The following is a 20,443-nucleotide window of genomic DNA, read 5'->3' on the forward strand; positions in this document are numbered from 1 at the left end:
TCAGAAGACAGAAACTTCAGATAAATAAAAAGGATGAGAAGGAATCGATGACTCTCAGAACATACTTCACAAGGCAAATGAAGAAGAATGAAAAAAGCAGGTCAAAAGATATGGGAAAGGATAGTTCAGGATGAAGAAAAATCCTCTCAAAATAGCACAGGAATTCTACAGATAGAGAAGATGATTTCTTAGTAGAAACACATGTGGAGATGAAGTAGCATGGGTATGAGGTTCTGGAAAAAGAGGAATGTTTCCAGAAAAGTGATCTTATCTCTCATCCAGCTACACTAGCCCTCTGTTTCTTTTTCTTTTTTTAAAGATTTTATTTATTTATTTGACACAGACAGAAAGAAAAAGAGAAAGAGAGCACACAACCAGGGGCAGTGACAGGCAGAGGGAGAGAGAGAAGCAGGCTCCCAGCTGAGCAGGGATCATGTGATCCCCAGGAACACAACCTGAAGTCAGACACCTAACTGACTGAGCTACCCAGGTACCCCATAATCCTCTGTTTCTCAAAAGCAACATGGTTTCAGAAACTTTCCTTGCTCAAGCTCCAAACGTATATAATGTCACCTCTGAAGAGGCAGAAGGACACCAGCCTAAATTGAAATGTCCCATATCTCTACACTTACCATCTCTCCTCTGGCTTGAGGGATGTTTTGATTTACAAAAAAGACTGTAGAAATTTGATAAAATAAAGATAGAAATGTCACAACAGAATTTTAAAGTACATCTGTTTAATTATATTATAACCATTAATGCAACATTTGCCTCATTTTGATAATAAAAAATGATGGTATAATGATGGTTTAAAGCTGGTTCAATCACAATTTTAGAGGCCTACTTATCAAGAGTGAAAATAGAAGACTATTAAAAATAGCTAAAAAGGTAACATGTGTCATAGTGCTTAATGTTTCTGTAACTGTTGGTAAGGCTTACATCTAAACTTGATGCAGAATTCTCAATGGCACTGAAATAGTTTTCTCAGCCACATGGTATATACTGGTACTATGAGTCTGGAAGAGACTGGCTATGGGTACCACTCCTTGTCTTCAGCTGTGACTGTGCAATATCAGCAAGTGCACTTTGTATCTTTTCCAGAAGCATGTCCCCTCGATAAACAACATCCTCCAGACATGTAGCAGCTTCGTGGTTTTCTTCTTCCAGCTTATACAAGCTAGCAGCCTTTGTAAGACACAAATTAAAAAATCTTTTGAGAAATGAAAAACTTGGAGATTAGTAAGAGTTGAGAAGAAAAAAAACTATAGAAGTATTTATTTCTAAATCTGGATGACTCTCAAACCATTACAATAGATTTCTGTGTCAGAAATTCTAAAATCAGATAACTTTTAAGAGTTTTCCCTGTATGAATTATTTAAAAGAATGAATTTTCAGTTAGAGATCTCTGGATGTCTACATGTGACTCTCCTCCACACTGCTTTTGGACGCTACTATTCTACTCCACACCCAGAATACCACCCTCCTCTCATTCTTTGCTAGGAAAAGAGCCAAACTGAGAAAAATAGAAGTTTCCTTATAGCTCAAAATTGGACAACCATATATACACAGCATGGTCTTTAATAGACTAGAGTACAATTAACAAAACTTCAATTTTAAAATTTAATCTTGGGGCACCTGGCTGGCTCAGTCAGTGGAGCATGCGACTCTTGATCTGGGGGTTTTGAGTTTGAGCCCCATGTTGGGTGTAGACATTACTTAAAAATAAAATCTTTAAAATAAATAAGTAAATAAATAAAACTTAATCATAATGAAACTTTGAATACCATAACAAAAGGTATTAAATCTCCTTTGGGGCACCTAGCTGGCTCAGTCAGAGGAGCGTGTGACTCTTAATCTTGGGATCATGAGTTTAAGCCCCATGTTGGGGGTAGAAATTATTAAAAAAAAAAATCTATCTCCTTTAATCAAAATTCTCTACTAGCAAATTTCTCAAAGGAAAAAAGATTTTACCTGTAAAGCAGCTGTAGATTCTTCACTGGGTAATGAATCTATCAAAACATCAATGTCTTTTGCTGTTCGTGCAATCAGTGCTGCAAAAAGCTGGGCATATTCTAAGGAAAGATATCACTCATTCAGAGTATTAGGAAATGTCAAGTTTTCAGAAAAAGAAGTTAAATTTGAAGCTAATGAAACCGGGAAAGTTCATAAACTTTTTCTGTACTAGGCTTTGAATGATTAAAATGTAATTTTAACACACCAATCCTATTACATGCTTGAGAATTAGCCTTACTATTAACTCAAATTGGGAAGTAAACATAATTATTTCATTTTTTAGGACAATATGCCAGTCAATCGAATAAAGAAATCTGTAAATGGGATGACTTCCTTATTAAGGTCCCTCAAGTGAAATTCAGCTAAATTCATACAAATTCATCTCTAAAGGAGTAACAATCTGTTATCTGACATGAATGGAATTATGAGATGTTATGTAAATTGACTGTAACAAATTCATTTCTTTTATAACAAAACTTGCAGTAATATTCTCAAACAACAAAACTGTAAGAAAGCCATAAGTAAGCTACATTTCTCAATAAATTTAATTTTAAAGGATTACAAGTAATATATATGATGGTCAAACTAAGAGAAGCCAAGAAAATCTATTTACCTTCTGTAGGATTAGCGGGCTGATCTTTGTTAATTGCTGTCTGAATATTACTAAAAGAAGCAGGAGGACCACACTGCTGCAACACTCCAATGGCATTACAAAACTGATCTGCAAGCTTGAGGCCGAAGAAAACATGTCAGAGTTAGAAAGGATTTATCAGTTTTCAGGATTTTATCAGTAATAGCAACAAAAATAAGTTTCTATAATAATGATCTCTGAGCAAGGGAATAGAACAGGAATAATTTTGGATAAAATTAGCCAATTATTATTAACAATGATTAAATGTTTTAATCATGCAAAGAAATGAGGTTTGGTATCAACATACTTGAAACAGTTAAAAGGAAATACAAGATAATCTTTGTTTTCTTCCCAAGGTAATAGAATGATAAGAGAAATATATGCCAGTATTTGTTACAAGCATAAGTAAGGATTTTCTGGGGGGGGGGGGGGGTAGGAAAGAGCAAATATGACTGGCCAATAAAAGTATGGCCCTAGGATAAATTTTAAAATGTGTAACTCATATACAAAGTACACTGTCCTTTTTTTTTTTTTTTGAGACTAAAGTAGTTACAAGTATAAAGAAACAGCGTGGAAAAGACTCCACCTTAAGAAGTCTTAAGGCCAGGATCCAGTCCCGCATCAGGCTCCCTGCTCCGCGGGGAGCCTGCTTCTCCCTCCGCCTCTCTCTCTCTCTGTCTCTCATGAATAAATACATACAATCTTTAAAAAGGCCATTGATGGATGAATGAATAAAGAAACTGTGGTACACACACACACACACACACACACACACACACACAGGAACATTATTCAGCCATTAAAAAAAGGGGGAGGGAAATCTTGCCATTTGTGACATGAATGTGACAAATCTTGCCATTTGTGGGCATTATGCTAAATGAAATAAGTCAGAGAAAGACAAATACTACGTGATGTTACCTATATGTGGAATCTAAACAAAACAAAAACTGAGCTCACACACAGAGGACAGACTAGTGGTTATCAGAGGTGAGGTGGGGTTAAGGTGGGCAAAAAGGGTGAAGGGGGTCAAAAAGTACAACCTTTCAGTTATAAAATAAGTAAGTCATGGGGATATAATGTACAGTATGGTGACTACAGTTAATACTGTGCTGTATTTTTGAAAGTTGCTAAGAGTAAATCTTAGAAGGTCTCATCAAAAGAAAAATATTTTAACTTTGTAACTACAGTATGGTGACATATTAACTAGACTTCTTGTGATCGTTTCACAATATACACAAATACTGAATCATTATGTGGTACACCTGAAACTAATGTTCTATCTCAATTATACCTCAATTAAAAAAAAAAAAAGGACTCCACCTCAAGTATTTGGAAATGTTTTTCTCCATGACTCAAGTTGTAAATTCCCACTGCTCTAAAAGTATTCCTTAAGCAGTTCTGAAGACCGAGAATACCAATTCCTTACAATCAGCAGACTTAAGACTCCTATCCTCCCAACCAGCTTCCCTCCAGAGTCCTGATCTCTTGAACCTCACTTCCTCAAATCAGTGAATGACCATTTCCACTAAGTTTCTCTGCCATTATTTAAATGACAGAACTCAAAATCAACTGTTTCCTTTGTTTACTATCTAATTTGTATTCAGAATCTCCTAGTTATTAGCCAGTCCAACTTCACTCACTTTCCTTTCATATTCAAATCCTTCTTTTCCTTTTTCCTTCTATCGTCATTGCCACTGTGTTAGTTCAATTATCTCACAATGTAATTATTACAACAGCCTCCTTATTGTTTTCTAGTTCACTGTTATTTTACCCTGCTTAAAAAAATTTTGAGCTCAGGGGCGCCTGGGTGGCACAGTTGGTGGTGTCCAACTCTTGGTTTCGGCTCAGGTAGTTATCTCAGGGTTGTGGGACCAAGCCCTGTGTTGGGCTGTGTGCAGAATCTGCTCAAGATTCTCTCCCTCTCCCTCTGCCCCTCCCGCTTGTGTGCACCCTCTCTCTCTCTCTCAAATAAATAAACCTTTAAAAAAAAATTTGAGCTCGCTCCAACTTGGCCTTTGAGATTAATCTCCAACTCTTCAGGCTATTTCAAAGCTTTCAATAATCTAACTCAACTCTACTTATTCATTTTCTACTAATCCTTCATATATACCTAACTAGTGATAAATTCATTCCTGACTATACTGTGTTGTTCACATTTTGCTACTTGTAATGGAGCAGTAGTAAGTGCTCTGAAGCTGTACAAATGTGGATTCCAATTCTGGTTCTAGTAACCTGAGCAGGGTTTTTCATTTTTAAATTGGGAACACTTTCACATTACACCATTGTTTTGAGGAATAGAGAAAACACACATGCACAAATACTCAACACTGCGGCTATCAGTTGTGTTCTTCAAAAGCTCTCAAAATCCATTTATTCAACAAATACTTACCAAAAATAAAACTCTATGACAAGCATTGTATATAAACATAGCGATACAGTGTATAAGACATAGTTTCTGCCCTCATGGAGTTCTCAAGAGGGTAAAACAAATGTTATTTTAATACTTTTACAAATAATTATAATTCAGATCAATGCTAAGATTTCCTCTATTTTAATTCTTATCACTCTATATTCCAATTTATCTCAGCACTTACAGTTGAAGACACTTGATTCATTAAAACTACCTAACCAAATAGTACTTTTACATTATTTAAATGTCTCTTGAGTATATGACATCTTTCTAATGAGACTGTGAACTCCTTAAGGAGTATTTCTCTGTAAACATGATAGTGCTTACACACACAGTAGGCATTCATACTAGTTAACCTAGAGGTTTCTCTCCAAAATCCAATTATCAGCATGCTTACCCTGGAGTTAAGGCCATGTTCACTTTCTCCTACTATCTTTCTGGTTACAAGACATGTGTGAATATGCAACATTTCTCCTAAAATAACATTTCTACCCAGCAGCATCATTACAATTTGATTCTGAAAAGCCTCAAAGGAATATCTCCCAGAGGGAAGTTGGCTGGCAGCCCAGGCAAGTCACCATAAAGTAGAATTTATCTTAGTGAATTCATCAACATTTAGGGGCTAGCCCTCTGTCAGTCCTAAAAGGTCTTATTTACAGAGTAGATCAGTTTTTCACAAGTAGATTCATACCTTGAAGTGAACAAAGATTGATGCAACAATAAGAATCCTAACTTCTTAGCCTCCAGTGTGAAAAAATTGGCAAGGAACCAGATACTTAAGATTTTCCAGTCAACATATTCTCTCTATACCTTTTGCCTGGGACATCAAATTATAAATAGAATGCCAATGAGAAATGTAACTACTAATGGGAAACTCTTTAACTGTTAATGGTAATGATTATATGAATCCTTTGGTTTGCGTATACTTTCCAGTTAGGCATAAAAGGAAAAATAATAAGAAGGATCAAAGTAAGGGGGCCCTTAACAGGAAATAGACTTTTTGAGACACATTAAAGACGACTTAAATAAATGGGAACATGCACAAGGATTAGAAGATTCACTCTCATAAAGATGTCAGTTTTCCCCAAACTGATTTATGCTAGAGAGCGCCAAGAGACGGAACGAAACCCTTTGTCTATAGGAACCAACTAAGATGAAACAAAACTTCTCACCTCACCATCACTCTAACCTCAACCTGAAAGTCCAGGGGAAGGAATACCCTCGGCTGACATTTAACGAAAAAGCTCCAATCATCAAGAGCCCAGTTTCTCTTCCACGTCTTTAACACTGATAAGGGAAAAAGAAGCTTCCGCTTCTTCTCCCCTTACCCCCGACAGAGAAACGATCCCATAAGCACTACTGACAATAAGATAAAAATGTTCCCAGACAACAGGACAGGACCGTGACGCCTAAGTGTCCTGACAGAGATCCTCTACTTTTCAGGCGAAAGAGGCTGCTCCCTCCCTCAGCTCTCCGCAAAGCCGGCAGCCGGCCTCAAACCTCCCAGGACGCCGCGCCGCCACCAGCGCTTTTTGCCCAAGCCCTGCCTTAGTCTGCTTCTCCACTTACGGGTGTTTTTCTCGGGCCCCTTTTCCTCTCTTGTTTTACCTCAGGAAAGGGGAAGACAGAGACCAATAGAGCGAAATTGCTCACCGAGTTCACCGCGTCCTGCAGCTGTGTGAGCCGGTCCGCCATGTTCCTCCTGCAAGCTAAGGAGGCTAAGGCAGCTGCTCGTACGCGATTAGGCAGCTTCAGGACGCGTCGTGGCCAATCATACGGCAGCGTTCTTGGAAGGGGTGGAGTCAGTGGAACTCCACGCCTGGCGAGAAGAGGGAGGGTGGGACTTTTCCAAGGCTTTATTCAGGTTCGCTCCACCAGCCAAAGAGCTCTGCTGCGCGTATTTTGAGTAACTTAGCGGTTTTTCCGACTCCGTTCGTTTTTTGGATCCAGCGTACTGTTCTCGAGGTTTTTGGGTATTAAACATTTTACAGAGATTGTTAGATTCTGCGGTTTTAAAAGTAATTTTCCCGACCCTCCCTTATATTCACGTTTAAACATTGTTTTGTGGGGCGCCTGGGTGGCTCAGTCGTTAAGCGTCTGCCTTCCGCTCAGGTCATGATCCCAGACTCCTGGGATCGAGCCCCGCATAGGGCTCCCTGCTCCGCGGGAAGCCTCCTTCTCCCTCTCCTACTCCCCTGCTTGTGCTCCTTCTCTCTCTCTGTGTCTCTCTCTATCAAATAAATAAAATCTTAAAAAAAAAAAATAAACATTGCCTTGAAGCATTGTTACGTTGGATTTCCAGGTGGACCACAAAACATACGCAGCGGGCAACTCAAGAATAGTTGGGGGTCGCAATGCCGATTTTAACTTCAACAGATCCAAATTAAAATTCACCAGGCAATCTTGGCTGCGTTAGGATGCCTCCTCTGTTGCTTTTGGGGGGTCCTCCCAAGTGGAGACTGGGTGCGTGCTTTAATTCTGAATGTGGGTGTGCTGGGGAAGCTGACACACATGGGATGGAAAGCATCCGAAAAATTAAGTACTAAATCGAGCTGTATTGACTGTGTAAGAAGAGAATGGTTAGAAAAGGAAGGTTTCTGTGGGCAAAGGTGAGTGGCAGAAGAAGAGCCATTTGGAGTTCAGAGGTAAGGTGTGAGTGTCGGTAACTGATAAGAATCTCGTTCCTTTGACAGCGAAGAACTCAGTGTGAAGAACGGAAGAGGGTTCGTGGAAAGTAGTTCAGTGTGTAGTTGGGAGAAAGAACGTTCCTGGAAAATGAGCCTTATGTGTAGGTAGGAAAGGGACAATTTTTAAACAGATAGGATGTGCAATTTAGACTTAACCTTGAGACCTGTTGAGGGTTTAGATGTGAAGGAAGATAATAGAAACTTGGTATCTGGCTGGTTCAGTGAGTGGATCATGTGACGCCTGATCTCCTAGTCCTGAGTTTGAGCCCCAGGTTGGGCGTAGAAATTACTTTAAAAAAAAAGAAAGAAAAGAAAAGAAACTTGGTATCTAAGGAAAGTTAAAGCCTGGGACAGTGTGGCAAGAAATGAGCCTGGATCAGCAAATGACTAGTTCGTGGACTTGGGACAAACTCATCTCATATACCCTTCTTCTCTGGGTGATTATTCCTGATTACCCTACTAGGGTTGGGGGAAGGTGGGGGAATTATCCACTGAAAGCTCAGCTTGTCAGATTTACCCCAACACTAGCAGGGAAGCTCTACTTCTGCTTCACCACTCCTTCCCCTTAATCCCCAATCTACATATCTGCTGGGACCTAATTAGGAACCTCTCCAGGTGAGGCACCCCCCCATAATGGGATTAATGAGAGATAACTCTAATTTGTTTTAATCATAATATGGGGTAATCTTGTGACTCTCTCTTCCCATCCTCAGTTGAGAGTATACCTTACTGAATGCTTGCCAACTACCAAGAATGTGTTAGGTGCTGGGTTTGCAAAGGTGAATAAGCCAGGGGTTCATTGGGAGAAGGGCTTTGCAGTTCCAAGAATGAAATGGGTTGGGCCTGGACTAGGGTGTTAACTCTGATAAGAGAAGAAGAAAGGTTCGTTTTGAAGGAAATGTTAGCATGGGTTGGTGCCCGGTTAGATACAGAGGGATGAGTGAGAGAGCCCATAGAGAGAATACTGTTTTGCCTGATTGAAGAGAACTTGGGCACCTGGCAGAGAGGAGCCACTTGAAGACAAATCATGTTATGACACAGCTTTTGTCCTGTCATTATCTTCTTAAAGGTCTTCAGTAGCTCCGCTGAGACCTCAGGCTGGTGTACAGCCATTTCTGCCTGGTTTTCAAGGGTCACAATAATCTGTCTCCAGAGAACAGATCCAGCCGTCTCTCCCAATAATATTCTGAGTGAAATCAGATTTTTCATCCATGGTCCCTGAACCCTTGGTTTTCCCGGGCTTCTTAAGACCCTTCTGGCCATGGACACCTTTAAGAATGAGATGAAAGCTATGGACCCTTTCCCCAGACCAGGCTCAAAATTTTTCATACGTTTTTAAGGGGTTTATGAATCTCCTGAAGCTGAGGACTTCAGGGAAAAACCCACCTGCCAAAAACAGTCTTCTTGTGTCTAGCTCAGGATTTCTCAGCAGCAGCACTATTGACATTTTAGGCTGGATTCTTCTTCTTCTTCTTCTTTTTTTTTTTTCCTGGAGTGCTATCCTGTGCCTTATAGAATGTTTAGCGTCATCACTGTCCTCTACCCATGAAGTGACAATGGCAAACTCCCAGTGGTGACAATACAAAATGTCTCCAGATATTCCCAAATGTCCCCTGCAGGGCAAAATTGCTCCCATTTGGGAACCACTTGTCTAGCTCTTTCCTTATTCTTTACCTTTATCCAAATAATTGCTTTGCTGCTATTTCTTTACTCTTTTACAGTTTTACCTTTTTTCATGTAAATTCTATGAATTCCTGGAGTCCACATGGACCACTCCTTTTCCTTTTTATGATTTTGACACTTTTTCATATGCTTTTTCACTTGCTGTTCTTGCATCCCCAACTGGATTATATGGTTTGAAGAGCAGAAACCCAGTATTACATATCCCTTAAACACATAATTTTGGTAAGTATGTTCTTTTAAACTTCATATTATTTTTTAAAGTTTATTTACTTATTTTTGTAGTAATTTCTACACCCAATGTGGGGCTGGAACTCACAACCCCCAGATCAAGAGTCACTCAGTCCAACCGAGCCAGCTAGGCACCTCTACACTTCATATTATCAAAAGTTTCAAACATATACAAAAATAGAATAATAAGGTGGACACTCACGTATTCATCACCCAGCTTCAATTATCAACTCATAGCTAATCTTGTGGTAAGTACTTTGATTTTTTTTTAAATCTGTAGTGACTCCTTATTTAAAAAAAAATCATTAACAATTTTTCAACTTAGCATTCTAGACTCTTAACTACTTTTATTGCCTACTCAGTCACAATTTATTAAACATTTAAAACATTCCAAGCACTGGGCTGAAATACTATAAATAAGCATTTGCTATACTAGACTCCCTTTGTTCCCTTGTTGACCATCCCCTCACCTTATTTTAAACATTTCTTTTTTTTTAATAAAACCCTTCCTGAAACCCTACTATAAGTTAATTGCTCCCAATCTGGGGCACCTGGGTGGCTCAGTCGTAAGCGTCTGCCTTGGGCTCAGGTCGTGGTCCTGGGGTCCTGGGATGGAGCCCCTGCATCGGGCTCCCTGCTCAATGGGAAGCCTGCTTCTCCCTCTCCGCCTGCTTGTGTTCCCTCTCTCGCTGTCTCTCTCTGTCAAAAAATAAATAAAATCTCAAAAAAAAAAAGACCTAGTGTAAGTTTGGAAAATGCTTTAACCGAGGGCCTGTGATTGCTCTGAGGGAAGAAGGCTATCTTAGCTACTCAATTAAGGCATAGGATTTAATAGGCAGTGACTCTGGTGCCATGTTGTGAAGTTAATATCTCCAGAACACAGCATAACTTTATCATATTTTAAAAAAGAAAGATTTATGATTACCTAGGAAGACTCCATCTAGATTCAGGGCTCTCTTCCAATTAATCTGTCAGTCTCTGTGGATTCTTTTGCCCAGAGGAATCTAAGAGCTTAGTTTTTTCTTCTCCCCCTTTTTTGGGGGGGCATAAGGAGGGACAACTTATTGAATCATACACAGTATAGGTTTTTTAATGTCTACATCACCTATCATCTAATCATATGTAGGAGACTTAGTGAATTCTATTTGGAAACAGATCTTGTGTATTACATTTGTAGATGTTGTGTTACAAAGCATAAAGAAGTATTTTTCAGATAGTGGTCCCAATAATATTATGTACAGGTTGGGACCTGGGATTGTTAGAGGTTCTTAGCCCTTGAGTTGTTCTGTTAAGTAAGCCAAGACAAACTTTATGTCTCTAAAGGGTTTTACAATTTTCTCTAGACTTTCAAATTTGTTTTTTTTATATATATATATATATATTCTTTAGAGCACAATGAGGGGCTCCTGGGTGGCTCAGTCATTAAACCTCTGGCTTGGGCTCAGATTATGGTCCCAGGGTCCTGGCATTGCACCCCACATCTGGCTCCCTGTTCAGCAGGAAGCCTACTTCTCCCTCTCCCACTCCCCCTGCTTGTGTTCCCTCTCTTGCTGTGTCTCTCTCTGTTCAATAAATAAATAAAATCTTTTTTAAAAAAAAAAGCTTTAAAAAAAATTGCTCCCAATCTTCACCACAATTGTTCCTTATACTTTTGTTACTGCACTTAGCATATTGAGATGTAATTATTCATACATGACTAATTCCCTCACTACCATGAGCTGCTTGTGGGCAAAAAACATTTTAATTTTCTCTGTATTTCCAATACCTAGCACCTAGCATTTAGTCTGGCACATAGAAGCCAATGAATGCATATTTGTGGACCAAATGAATACATTTTCTATCATAATGATTTTCATATAATAATTACTAAGTAAACATTTTTTGGATTTAATTTAGTAAACACAGTCAAAATAATGTAACCCACAGGAACAAAAGAGTTAAAAAAAATACAGAGCAAAGGTGAGATTAGAGTGGGATAGGATAAATGGGCAAATTTCACAGAGTGCCTTTCTTGCCTTTCCTCTAGAGCCCTGTCCTCATCTCTACCCAAGGTCTTGGGTTTTATAAAATATCTAGGATAGGTTGCTTGTCTTCCTTCCTTTTCTAAATTTTAGGCAGACTTTAAGGCTCTAGTTATCTATATATCTTCGGTTTGGGATCTTCTCAGTTTTTGCATTTCCTTCCTTTCTTTTCTTTCTTTCTTTCCTTCTTTCTTTCTTTCCTTCCTTCCTTCCTTCCTTCCTTCCTTCCTTCCTTCCTTCCTTCCTTCCTTCCTTCCTTCCTTCCTTTCTTTCTTTCTTTCTTTCTTTCTTTCTTTCTTTCTTTTCTTTCTTTCTAGAATTTATTTATTTATTTGAGAAAGACCATGAGTGAGCACAAGCAGGGGGTGTGACAGAGGCAGAGGGAGAAGCAGACTCCTTGATAAGCAGGGAGCCCAATGTGGGGGCTGGATCTCAGGACCCTGGGATCATGACCTGAGCTGAAGGCAGACGCTGAACAGACTGAGCCACCCAGGTGCCCCTGCATTTCCTTTCAATTCATAGGAATGACAAACTCATCTGCAAAGCTGCTGAGCCCATTTGCTTCACAGGTTGCCAGTGGAACTCTGACATGAGCAGGGAACCTCAGCCAATATTCTTCCCAAGCTGTCACAGTATTTCAGAGCCAAAGTACTAAAGCCCTCTTCTGACTGTTGACTCATCTGTCATCAGCTATCCTGTGCAGCTAAGGGAACAGCGATACAAAGGTATGGAGGAGAGACAGTAGGGTGAGTTCAGGAAACTGAAATTAATTCAATGTGGTCAGCATAGACGAATTGAGTTTAGTTGCAGCATGAACCTGGAGAGGTGGACAGGGGCTACGTCATGAAAACCATTGTGTCATACTCAGGAAGGTGGACTGTTATCCTGAATGCTTTCATAAGAAAATCTTTAAAATTATACATATCTTTTAAAAATTAATGTTTTATTCAAAAGCAATACATATTCAATGTTGAATTTTTACAAAGTGCAGAAATGTGGAACAAAAATCATTGTTGGGGCACCTGGGTGGCTCAGTCGGTTAAGGATCTGACTCTTGATCTCAGCTCAGGTCTTGATCTCAGGGTCGTGAGTTCAAGCCCCCCCCTTGAAATTAATTATTACAAATTTTAAAAATTAAAAGATGATCATTCTTAACCCAATCACCCAGAGATAACTATTTTAAACATTTTGATATTTTTTCAACTTCTCTATGTATATAAACATGAATAAAATGGCAACAAGATCAAGCTCATACTACATATATTTTTGCTTTGTAACTTGCCTTTTTATAAACACAATCAGTTGCCTTCCCAAACATGATTTTTGAAGTGCTACATGGTATTCTATTATATAGATGCGTCACGGGTTATTTAATCAATTCCTTATTGTTGAGCATTTAGATTGGGTTTTGTTGCCCTAACACCTTGTTGAAGGGGCGCCTGTGTGGCTCAGTCAGTTAGGTGTCCTACTCTTGATTCTGGCTCAGGTCGTGGTCTCAGGAGTGTGGGATCGGGCCCCACGGGGGGCTCCGTGCTCAGTGTGGAGTCTGCTTGTCCGCTTCCCTGTGCTCCTCACACCACCTGTGCTCCCTCTGTCAAATAAGCAATAAATAAATAAAATCTCTAATATCTTGATAGTTTTGTGCACTAATTTTATACAGATATCTAATGCGTGTACATATATACATACTTAAATCTCAAAGTGGAATTATCATACCAAAGGTATGAGTATTTTAAAGGTTTTTGATGCAGACTACGCTATAAAAAGTTGTGTCAACCTCACTCCCACTGGTCCTATCTTAAAATGTCTACTTCTCAGCTCTTGTACCCACACTGGATATTCTTCTAAAATATTTATGTCTTAGGTCTTCTTTTATTTAAAGATTTTTGTTTTTTTTGTTTTTTTTAATTTTATTTATTTATTTGAGAGAGAGAATGGTAGAGAGAGAGCACGAGAGGGGGGAGGGTCAGAGGGAGAAGCCGACTCCCCGCTGAGCAGGGAGCCTGACGCGGGACTCGATCCTGGGACTCCAGGATCATGACCTGAGCTGAAGGCAGTCGCTCAACCGACTGAGCCACCCAGGCGCCCTAAAGATTTTTGTTTTTGGGGCGCCTGGGTGGTTCAGTCAGTTAAGCGTCTGCCTTCAGCTCAGGTCATGATCCCGGGGTCCTGGGATGAAGCCTGTGTTGGGCTCTCTGCTCAGCGGGGAGCCTGCTTCTCCCTCTCCCTCTGCCTGCCACTCACCCTGCTTGTGCTCTCACTCTTGCTCTCTGTCAAATAAATAAATAGAACCTTAAAATTTTTTTGTTTTAAACGCCTTTATTTTGAGAGAGAGAGTGCACATGCACAAGTCGGGGGAGGGACAGAGGCAGAGGGAGAGAGAATCTCAAGCAGACTCCACCCTGAGTGCCAAACCTGAGACAGGGCTTGATCTCACGACCCCAAGATCATGATTTGAGCTGAAATGAAGAGCTGGAACCTTAACCGACTGAGCCACCCAGACACCCCCTCAGTGTCTGAATTTGATTTTTGTTGTTTTTGTTACTAGTGAGTTTGAATGTTTTTCATTTATTGGCCATTTGTATTTTTTTTGTCATTAACTTGGCTTTTATTTTTTTAAAGATTTATTTATTTATTTTAGAGAGAAAGAGCATGAGCAGGAGGCGCAGAGGGAGAGGGAGAGAGAATCTTAAGCAGATTCTGCACTGAGTGCGGAGCCCTCAGCCGGGTGGATCCCACCACCCTGAGATCACAACTGGAGCTGAAACCAATAGTCATTCACTCATGGGCCTGGGCCACCCAGGTGCCCCTCGACTTTTCATACTGCTGTTGTTTTTTGACTTTCATACAATTTAAATTAAGAAGCCAAATCTATCAATCTTTTCCTTTATGATTTCCTCCTTTGTTTTTTGTTTTTTTTTTGCTTAGAAAGTTCCTCCCCTGAATGTTTCTAACCACTTCCTGCTTGTCGCTTCCAGATTCAAATACATTTTTGCTTAAATGAACTGTTTTAAAACAGTTTTAAAAGGAGCTTCCTTCCATTTTGAGATCAAGTTTTGTTTCTTTGTTCGTTTGTGTGTTTGTTTTTTAAGCATTTATTTCAGGTCACCTGGGTGCCTCAGTCGGTTATTAAGCATCTGACTTCTGTTCAGGTCCTATCTTGCCACCCTGGGATCAACCCCGCCTCTGGCTCCCAGCTCATCTGGGAGTCTACTTCTCCCTCTCCCTCTGCCCCTCCCCCGACTCGTGCTTACTCTGTCTCTCAAAGTCTTAAAAAAATAAGAAGCATGTATTTCTTCTCTCTTATGGTTTTAATGAATACTTCGGGATTTCATTTGCCTAGGGTGAGATAGAGTTCTAACCCTCCTCCCCAATAGGGTGCAGTTAATCAGTTATCAGTTTATTAAATCTATCCAATGATTCAAATGCTACCCGTATTATAACCACTCTTATCATCATCCCGGGATTTCATCTGTTTAGAGTTACAGGAATGAGGACATGTGGGACTGTGAACAAGCACCATTAGGGATAGACAGTGCTACCAGAGGTGTGAACCTTTGGACCAGGCAGAGGGAAAACAGGAAAAGAGTTGTGCCTGTTTAGACTAGGGTGATTGCTATAGGTTTGTAGTTTAGTAGTGGAATGACCCAAAATGTATTTTTCAAGATAGTTGCTCATCAAAATATCTAAATGAAAAGTTTAAAGAGCAGGCAAAAGAAACCAGAGCAATCTTCCCCCAAATAACCGAGTCTATAATACCTAATTCCACAATTAGCTCACGAGCCACCTGTCACGTGGACTGCTGTCCTTTAAGCACTCCTCAGGTGTAAAATTTGAGAGAGGAACTTGGGTTAAGGTCTGGAGTCTTCTAGGATATTTCGCTTTGAGAAAATGAAACTATTTTAATATGTGGAGCTCACTACTACAGAAATATAACTCGCGCCGCACTTTCGTACTAACATCGGCCTGAGCAGCTAAGGGAAACAAACCCATTGTTCGTGGGTTTTGAGTACCGGGTTCGTACTTTTCCTTCTTGCAAAGGGCAGTTAAGCCCAGGAACAAGAGCCTGGAGACGTTAGGCCGCAACAGAAAGTTATTATCTACTCTAACGGCGGTTTTCGTAAGTGGGAAAGATACAAAAGTGGGAAGTACAGGTTACACCACAGAACTTTCCGGGGTCTCCTCGACCCCCACCCACGCGCGCAGTACCGCAGGGACTCGAGGGAGCGCAGCGCCCAGCAAACTCGCCGGGCGCGGGGAGGAGGCGCACGCCGACTGGAACCGCCCCCCTCCGCCTTCGCCCGTGGCGGAGGGGGACCCGCGGCGGTGACGTAAAGGGGGCGGGGAGAGGCGCGGTGTGGGGTTGCGGGGTTTTTGCCGGAACAGGAAACCTCTCCGTGGGGCTCAGGCGTGCGGCTGGCATTGGACGCCCGCCCTGTGGGGCTGGCAGGTGTGCGGCGTGTGCGCCTCGCAAGTGATGGGACCCGGCGCGAGCGCCCCGGGGTAGCGCGGGCGAGGCTACGGGGCCCGCCCCGGGCAGCCATGGGGCTCCTTCGGCTGCTGGTTCTGGCGGTGCTGGCGTCCGAACCCCGCGTGGCCGGTGGAGCCGAAACCGTCGGGAATTCCAGCGAGGGTAAGGTCAGGGGCGCATCACTTCTGCAACCTCAAGTTGGTTTTGCATTTCTTGCAGGGTCGCAGTCCACCTCGGGATCTGTGCATGCCGCAGGGCAGGTGGTGAGTTCAGAACCGGCAGGAGTGGATCAGGGTCCTTTCCTGCTGAAGGAAGCTCCCATTGCCAAGGAGGCCTCACCGTCAACCTCCTAATTTAAGCCGAGGAAATGGGAAGGGTTAACTAACTCTCCTGTTCAGACACGTTTTTTATCTCCCTAGGGAGCAGCCATGTGTTCGCAGGTTGAATTTAACGCATTAAAACACCTCTTTGCTCTCCAGTGGTATATCTGACACTCGACAGTGAGGCTTGGTGCAGAACTAAGGGCTTTATTAATAATGTTCCTCCAAGCTGCTGCGGTTTTTTACACTCCAAAATATAGATGCTTTTCAAATTGGTTATGCTCTATGTGGTTTGAAAGGAAAAGTGAACCCAGAATGGGACTTTGGATAGGTCATGTGCTCGGTGAATGCGTTTTAGCGATAGCTCCTGGTTTGTTAATATAAACCATAAAAAAGCACTGATTGTGCTAGGCTGATGATAATCATGCGCTTTTCCCTGAGGTTAATCACATTCTTAGTTTTATTTTGAGCTTAAGAGACCAGTTGCATGGGGCGCTGGGTGGCTCAGATGGTTAAGCGTCTGCCTTTGGCTCAGGTCATGGTCCCAGGGTTGTGGAATCGAGCCCCGCATTGGGCTTCCTGCTCAGCGGGAAGCCTGCTTCTCCTTCTCCCCCTGCTCATGCTCTCTCTCTCTGTATCTCTGTGTCTCAAATGAATAAATAAAATCTTAAAAAAAAAAGACCAGTTGCAGTTCTGAACCAATGTGTTTTCTGAATAATGTGGTTGTGTTCCTAATTGCTCATCTTAGAAAAGCTCTTGTGCAAACTGAATCATAGAATCATTGCACAGGAGTTAAGGCCAAAGCTGAAAAGAGCAGTTATATTTTTGCTGAAAAAATAGCCTTGTTAATAATAGGATGCTGACATTTCACTGTGTGCAGTAAGTGCCAGGTGCTTTCCATGGCATTGTTATTTAATCCTCACAACCCTATGAGATAATTACCTTCCTCACTTGGCAGAGGATGAAGCTGGGGCCCTGGATGATGTTCATTACACAGGTGAACAGTTAATAGGGGCACAGGCGATATTTGAGCCCAGGTGTGTTTTGCTGCAATTTTAATTTTCATGGTCTTTCGACTTCAACAAAGCTGCCCTCCAGTAAGAATATTTTACTTAGTATGGTGCTTTACACTTAATTCTATGAATTGTCATTCCTCAAAATAGCCTTATGAGAGAGGTAGTGGTGATGCTATCTCCATTTTATTTTATTTTTTAAAAATTTATTTATTTTAGAGCGAGCAACTGCAAGGGGGGGGAGGGGCAGGGAGAGAAGGAGAGAATCCCAAGCAGACTCCCCTCCCCGCTGTTCGAGGAGCCTGATGTGGGGCTGAATTACCCCCCCCACCCCACCCTGAGATCATGACCTGAGCAGAAACCAAGAGTCAGGCACTCAACTGACTGAGCCATCCAGATGCCCCACTATCTCCATTTTAACAGGTGAAGAATTTGAAAGATTGGCTTTGTAGTTGATCAAGGTTTCTGAGTCAGGAGGGCTGTGATCCACATCTTTTCTAGTTCTGCACTTTTTATTTAATATTATCTTCATTCTTGTTTTACATTCATATCTAGTAATTTACATGGAATTACAATAGTAATTGGAGTTGAGCAGAATGTCATGTGGGCCTTCTAGTATTTGTGTTATTGCTGGTGCTGAATTTAAGGTAGCAGGCCATTTGTGTAGTTCGTTGCAAGTGATCTCTTTTAAAAGTATGTGAAAGGTAGTGTGTACATTTCTGTGTTTCAGCTTTTAGGGCTAATGAAAATTCATAACATATAAATGAAACATGGGGAGAGGCAGTTGAATGCCGACCAACTTAAGTATCCGAATTGTTTTTTTTAATAGTTCATCTGAAGAGAATTATAAAGACTAAGCTTTCACAGATCTAGAATTTGGTTGTGTCAGAGCACAAACAGGTAAATTTTAGTAAAAAAAAAATGAGTTGGATAATTTTAAGGTTCGAGTTTAGGATCTGATTGGGAAAGAAAAGGAAAAGATTAGGATTGGGCAGCTCTTTTTAGAAAGAAATTATTGGAAAGAAAAATGACTCTGGGTAGGAATGGAGGAAGGGTATGAAAAATAGAAGAGAGTGCCTGGCTATGGGTCAGATGGCAAAAAATATCTTTGGCAGAAAAAGCAGAACCATTGTTTTTTAGAAGAGAGCCACAGCCTAAGTGCTCTGTCTCCATCTTAGCCATTTGTCTGCAATATCATTTGATGTGCTGTCTTTTTCCTTCCCACTCACAAAGTCATAAGATCTAATTATGCCTCATAAAGTGAATCCTTTTCCAGATGGCTTAGAGAAGTTCCTGTTAACTTCTTCAGGATACATTTTGGATACATGTCTCCTTTTGCTGTGTCTGTTTTTATGAGTAGAAATCAAATGCATTTTCTGCCAGACTATACTGTTAAAATCTTGATTTTTAGTACTTTTCCTTGTTGCTCCCTGGAAGTCTCTTTCCCATTTTGATGTTTGTGATGGACATGCTGGGCATGTATAGTCCCCTTCTTTCTACTAGTTTATTCGCAGGGCCATTTTGAATGCCTGACTTTTTTTTTTTTTTTTTTAAATAAGGAGATGAGCCTCTGAAATGCTGGAAAGCTAAGGGAAGTTAGAAATGATAGTTTATTGTGTAGCATTGGACAGTTTAAAATTTGTTTTCTATTTGTTTTATACTTTCGGCAGCCAAATGATGTATGCAGTACATCACCTCCATTTCACCATGGGGAAACTGAGGCTCAGAGGAAGTAAATTACTTCCCTGAGGTCATAACATTCAGCCATCCTTCACCAGACATTTACTCTGTGCCAACTATGTGACTGGTACTGTACTAGACACCAGGATGTTAAATATAACAAAACCCTGCATAGCCAAGAGTCAAACCACAACTGGTTTGATGAATATGCAGTCTTCTGTAAAAATTGTGAAATGGCTAATAGACTGCCAAGGTAATACTGCCAAAGAATTTGCACACAGAAGTTAGGTTAAAGATGACTAAGAATAGGAAAAAATATATTTATCTTTTCCTAATTCATCAAACATTGTATTAGGAGTTCTTAGACCTGGCTGAACATTGGAGTCACCTGGAGAACTTTTTAAAAAGGCAGATTGTTGAAGAGACAACTAGAAATTGAAATTTAAAAGGAAAAATGAATTTCCATTAGCATCAAGGAACATAGAATATTTAGGGGTTGGGGCACCTGCGTGGCTCAGTCATTGAGAGTCTGCCTTCAGCTCAGATCATGATCCCAGAGTCCTGGAATCGAGCCCCGCATCGGGCTCCCTGCTCAGCAGGGAGCCTGCTTCTCCCTCTCCCTCTCCCCCTGCTTGTGTTCCCTCTCTCACTGTGTCTCTCTCTGTCAAATAAGTAAATAAAATCTTAAAAAAAAAAGGATATTTAGGGGTAATTATAATGGAATATGTAAAGATCTCTACAGAAAAAAGTCACACAACATTCTTGAGATAAATTGAGAAGCCAAATAAGCAGAAGGATATCTCAGATTCATAAATTAGAAAATTTTATGTTATAAGGATAGCATTTCTCCCTAAATTAATACATTCGTTGCCATCCCAATCAGATTCCAGGCAGCTTTTTTTGTGGAAATTAACAAGCTGCTTTCGAAAATATATATGGAGATGAAAAATGGCCAAAATAGTCAAGATGGTCTTGAAGAGAAAGAACAAATTTGGGGCAGAAATGAAGACAATGTAATATTGGTGTTAGGATAGACAAATAGACCACTGGAATACAATTAAGAGTCCGGAAACAGACCAACACATGTGCTCACTTATATGAAAACTGAAATTGCAGAGTAGTAAGGAAATGGTGGTATTTTCAATAAAGGGTATTATGTCAAATCGATATGCATATGGAAACATCCACCTTGACCACCTGCCTCACACCATATATAAAAATCAACTTTAGATTGATTTTAGACTTAAATATCAAAGGTAAAACAAAGATCTAGAAGTTAACATGGG

The 20,443-nt window shown here is 40.6% G+C and overlaps 2 protein-coding genes across 5 annotated transcripts in view; one reads left to right on the top strand and one right to left on the bottom strand.

The window, feature by feature from the left end:
* Nucleotides 1-720: 720 nt before the first annotated feature.
* On the bottom strand, nt 721-6,861 carry MED21 (mediator complex subunit 21). 2 transcript variants are annotated; one of them, XM_025879878.2, is made up of 4 exons: nt 6,708-6,860; nt 2,627-2,741; nt 1,972-2,072; nt 721-1,185 (listed from the first exon to the last, which is right to left on the bottom strand). In XM_025879878.2, exons 1-4 carry the CDS (start codon nt 6,747-6,749, stop codon nt 1,009-1,011), a joined length of 435 nt encoding a protein of 144 aa, XP_025735663.1. In that variant the 5' UTR covers nt 6,750-6,860; the 3' UTR covers nt 721-1,008. The 2 variants fall into 2 exon arrangements, with proteins under 2 accessions (XP_025735663.1, XP_025735664.1); XM_025879879.2 differs by lacking the exon at nt 721-1,185 and having other exon boundaries at nt 1,977-2,088; nt 6,708-6,861.
* Nucleotides 6,862-16,033: 9,172 nt separating this feature from the next.
* The window catches only part of TM7SF3 (transmembrane 7 superfamily member 3), a 35,580-nt gene continuing 31,170 nt past the window's right edge, over nt 16,034-20,443 (top strand). The window contains exon 1 of one of the 3 annotated variants that reach the window (XM_073877797.1): nt 16,034-16,306. In XM_073877797.1, coding sequence (XP_073733898.1) covers nt 16,216-16,306 — 91 coding nt within the window. In that variant the 5' untranslated portion in view covers nt 16,034-16,215. The remainder of the gene's footprint in view (nt 16,307-20,443) is intronic. The other 2 variants (XM_073877796.1, XM_025879730.2) reach the window with 2 other exon arrangements.

Source organism: Callorhinus ursinus, unplaced genomic scaffold (genome assembly GCF_003265705.2).
Source record: "Callorhinus ursinus isolate GAN/ISIS: 27379988/994484 unplaced genomic scaffold, GSC_fseal_2.0 scaffold27, whole genome shotgun sequence".
Taxonomy (NCBI): Eukaryota; Metazoa; Chordata; class Mammalia; order Carnivora; family Otariidae; genus Callorhinus; species Callorhinus ursinus.

What these genes read in the sequence shown, in the direction of transcription:
- MED21 (XM_025879878.2), bottom strand. Translation starts at nt 6,749, where the DNA reads ATGGCGGACCGGCTCACACAGCTGCAGGACGCGGTGAACTCG. An exon ending in TGCAGGACGCGGTGAACTCG is followed by an intron (nt 2,742 to 6,707) that starts GTGAGCAATTTC and finishes TTCGGCCTCAAG; the next exon opens with CTTGCAGATCAGTTTTGTAA. An exon ending in GCCCGCTAATCCTACAGAAG is followed by an intron (nt 2,073 to 2,626) that starts GTAAATAGATTT and finishes ATCTTTCCTTAG; the next exon opens with AATATGCCCAGCTTTTTGCA.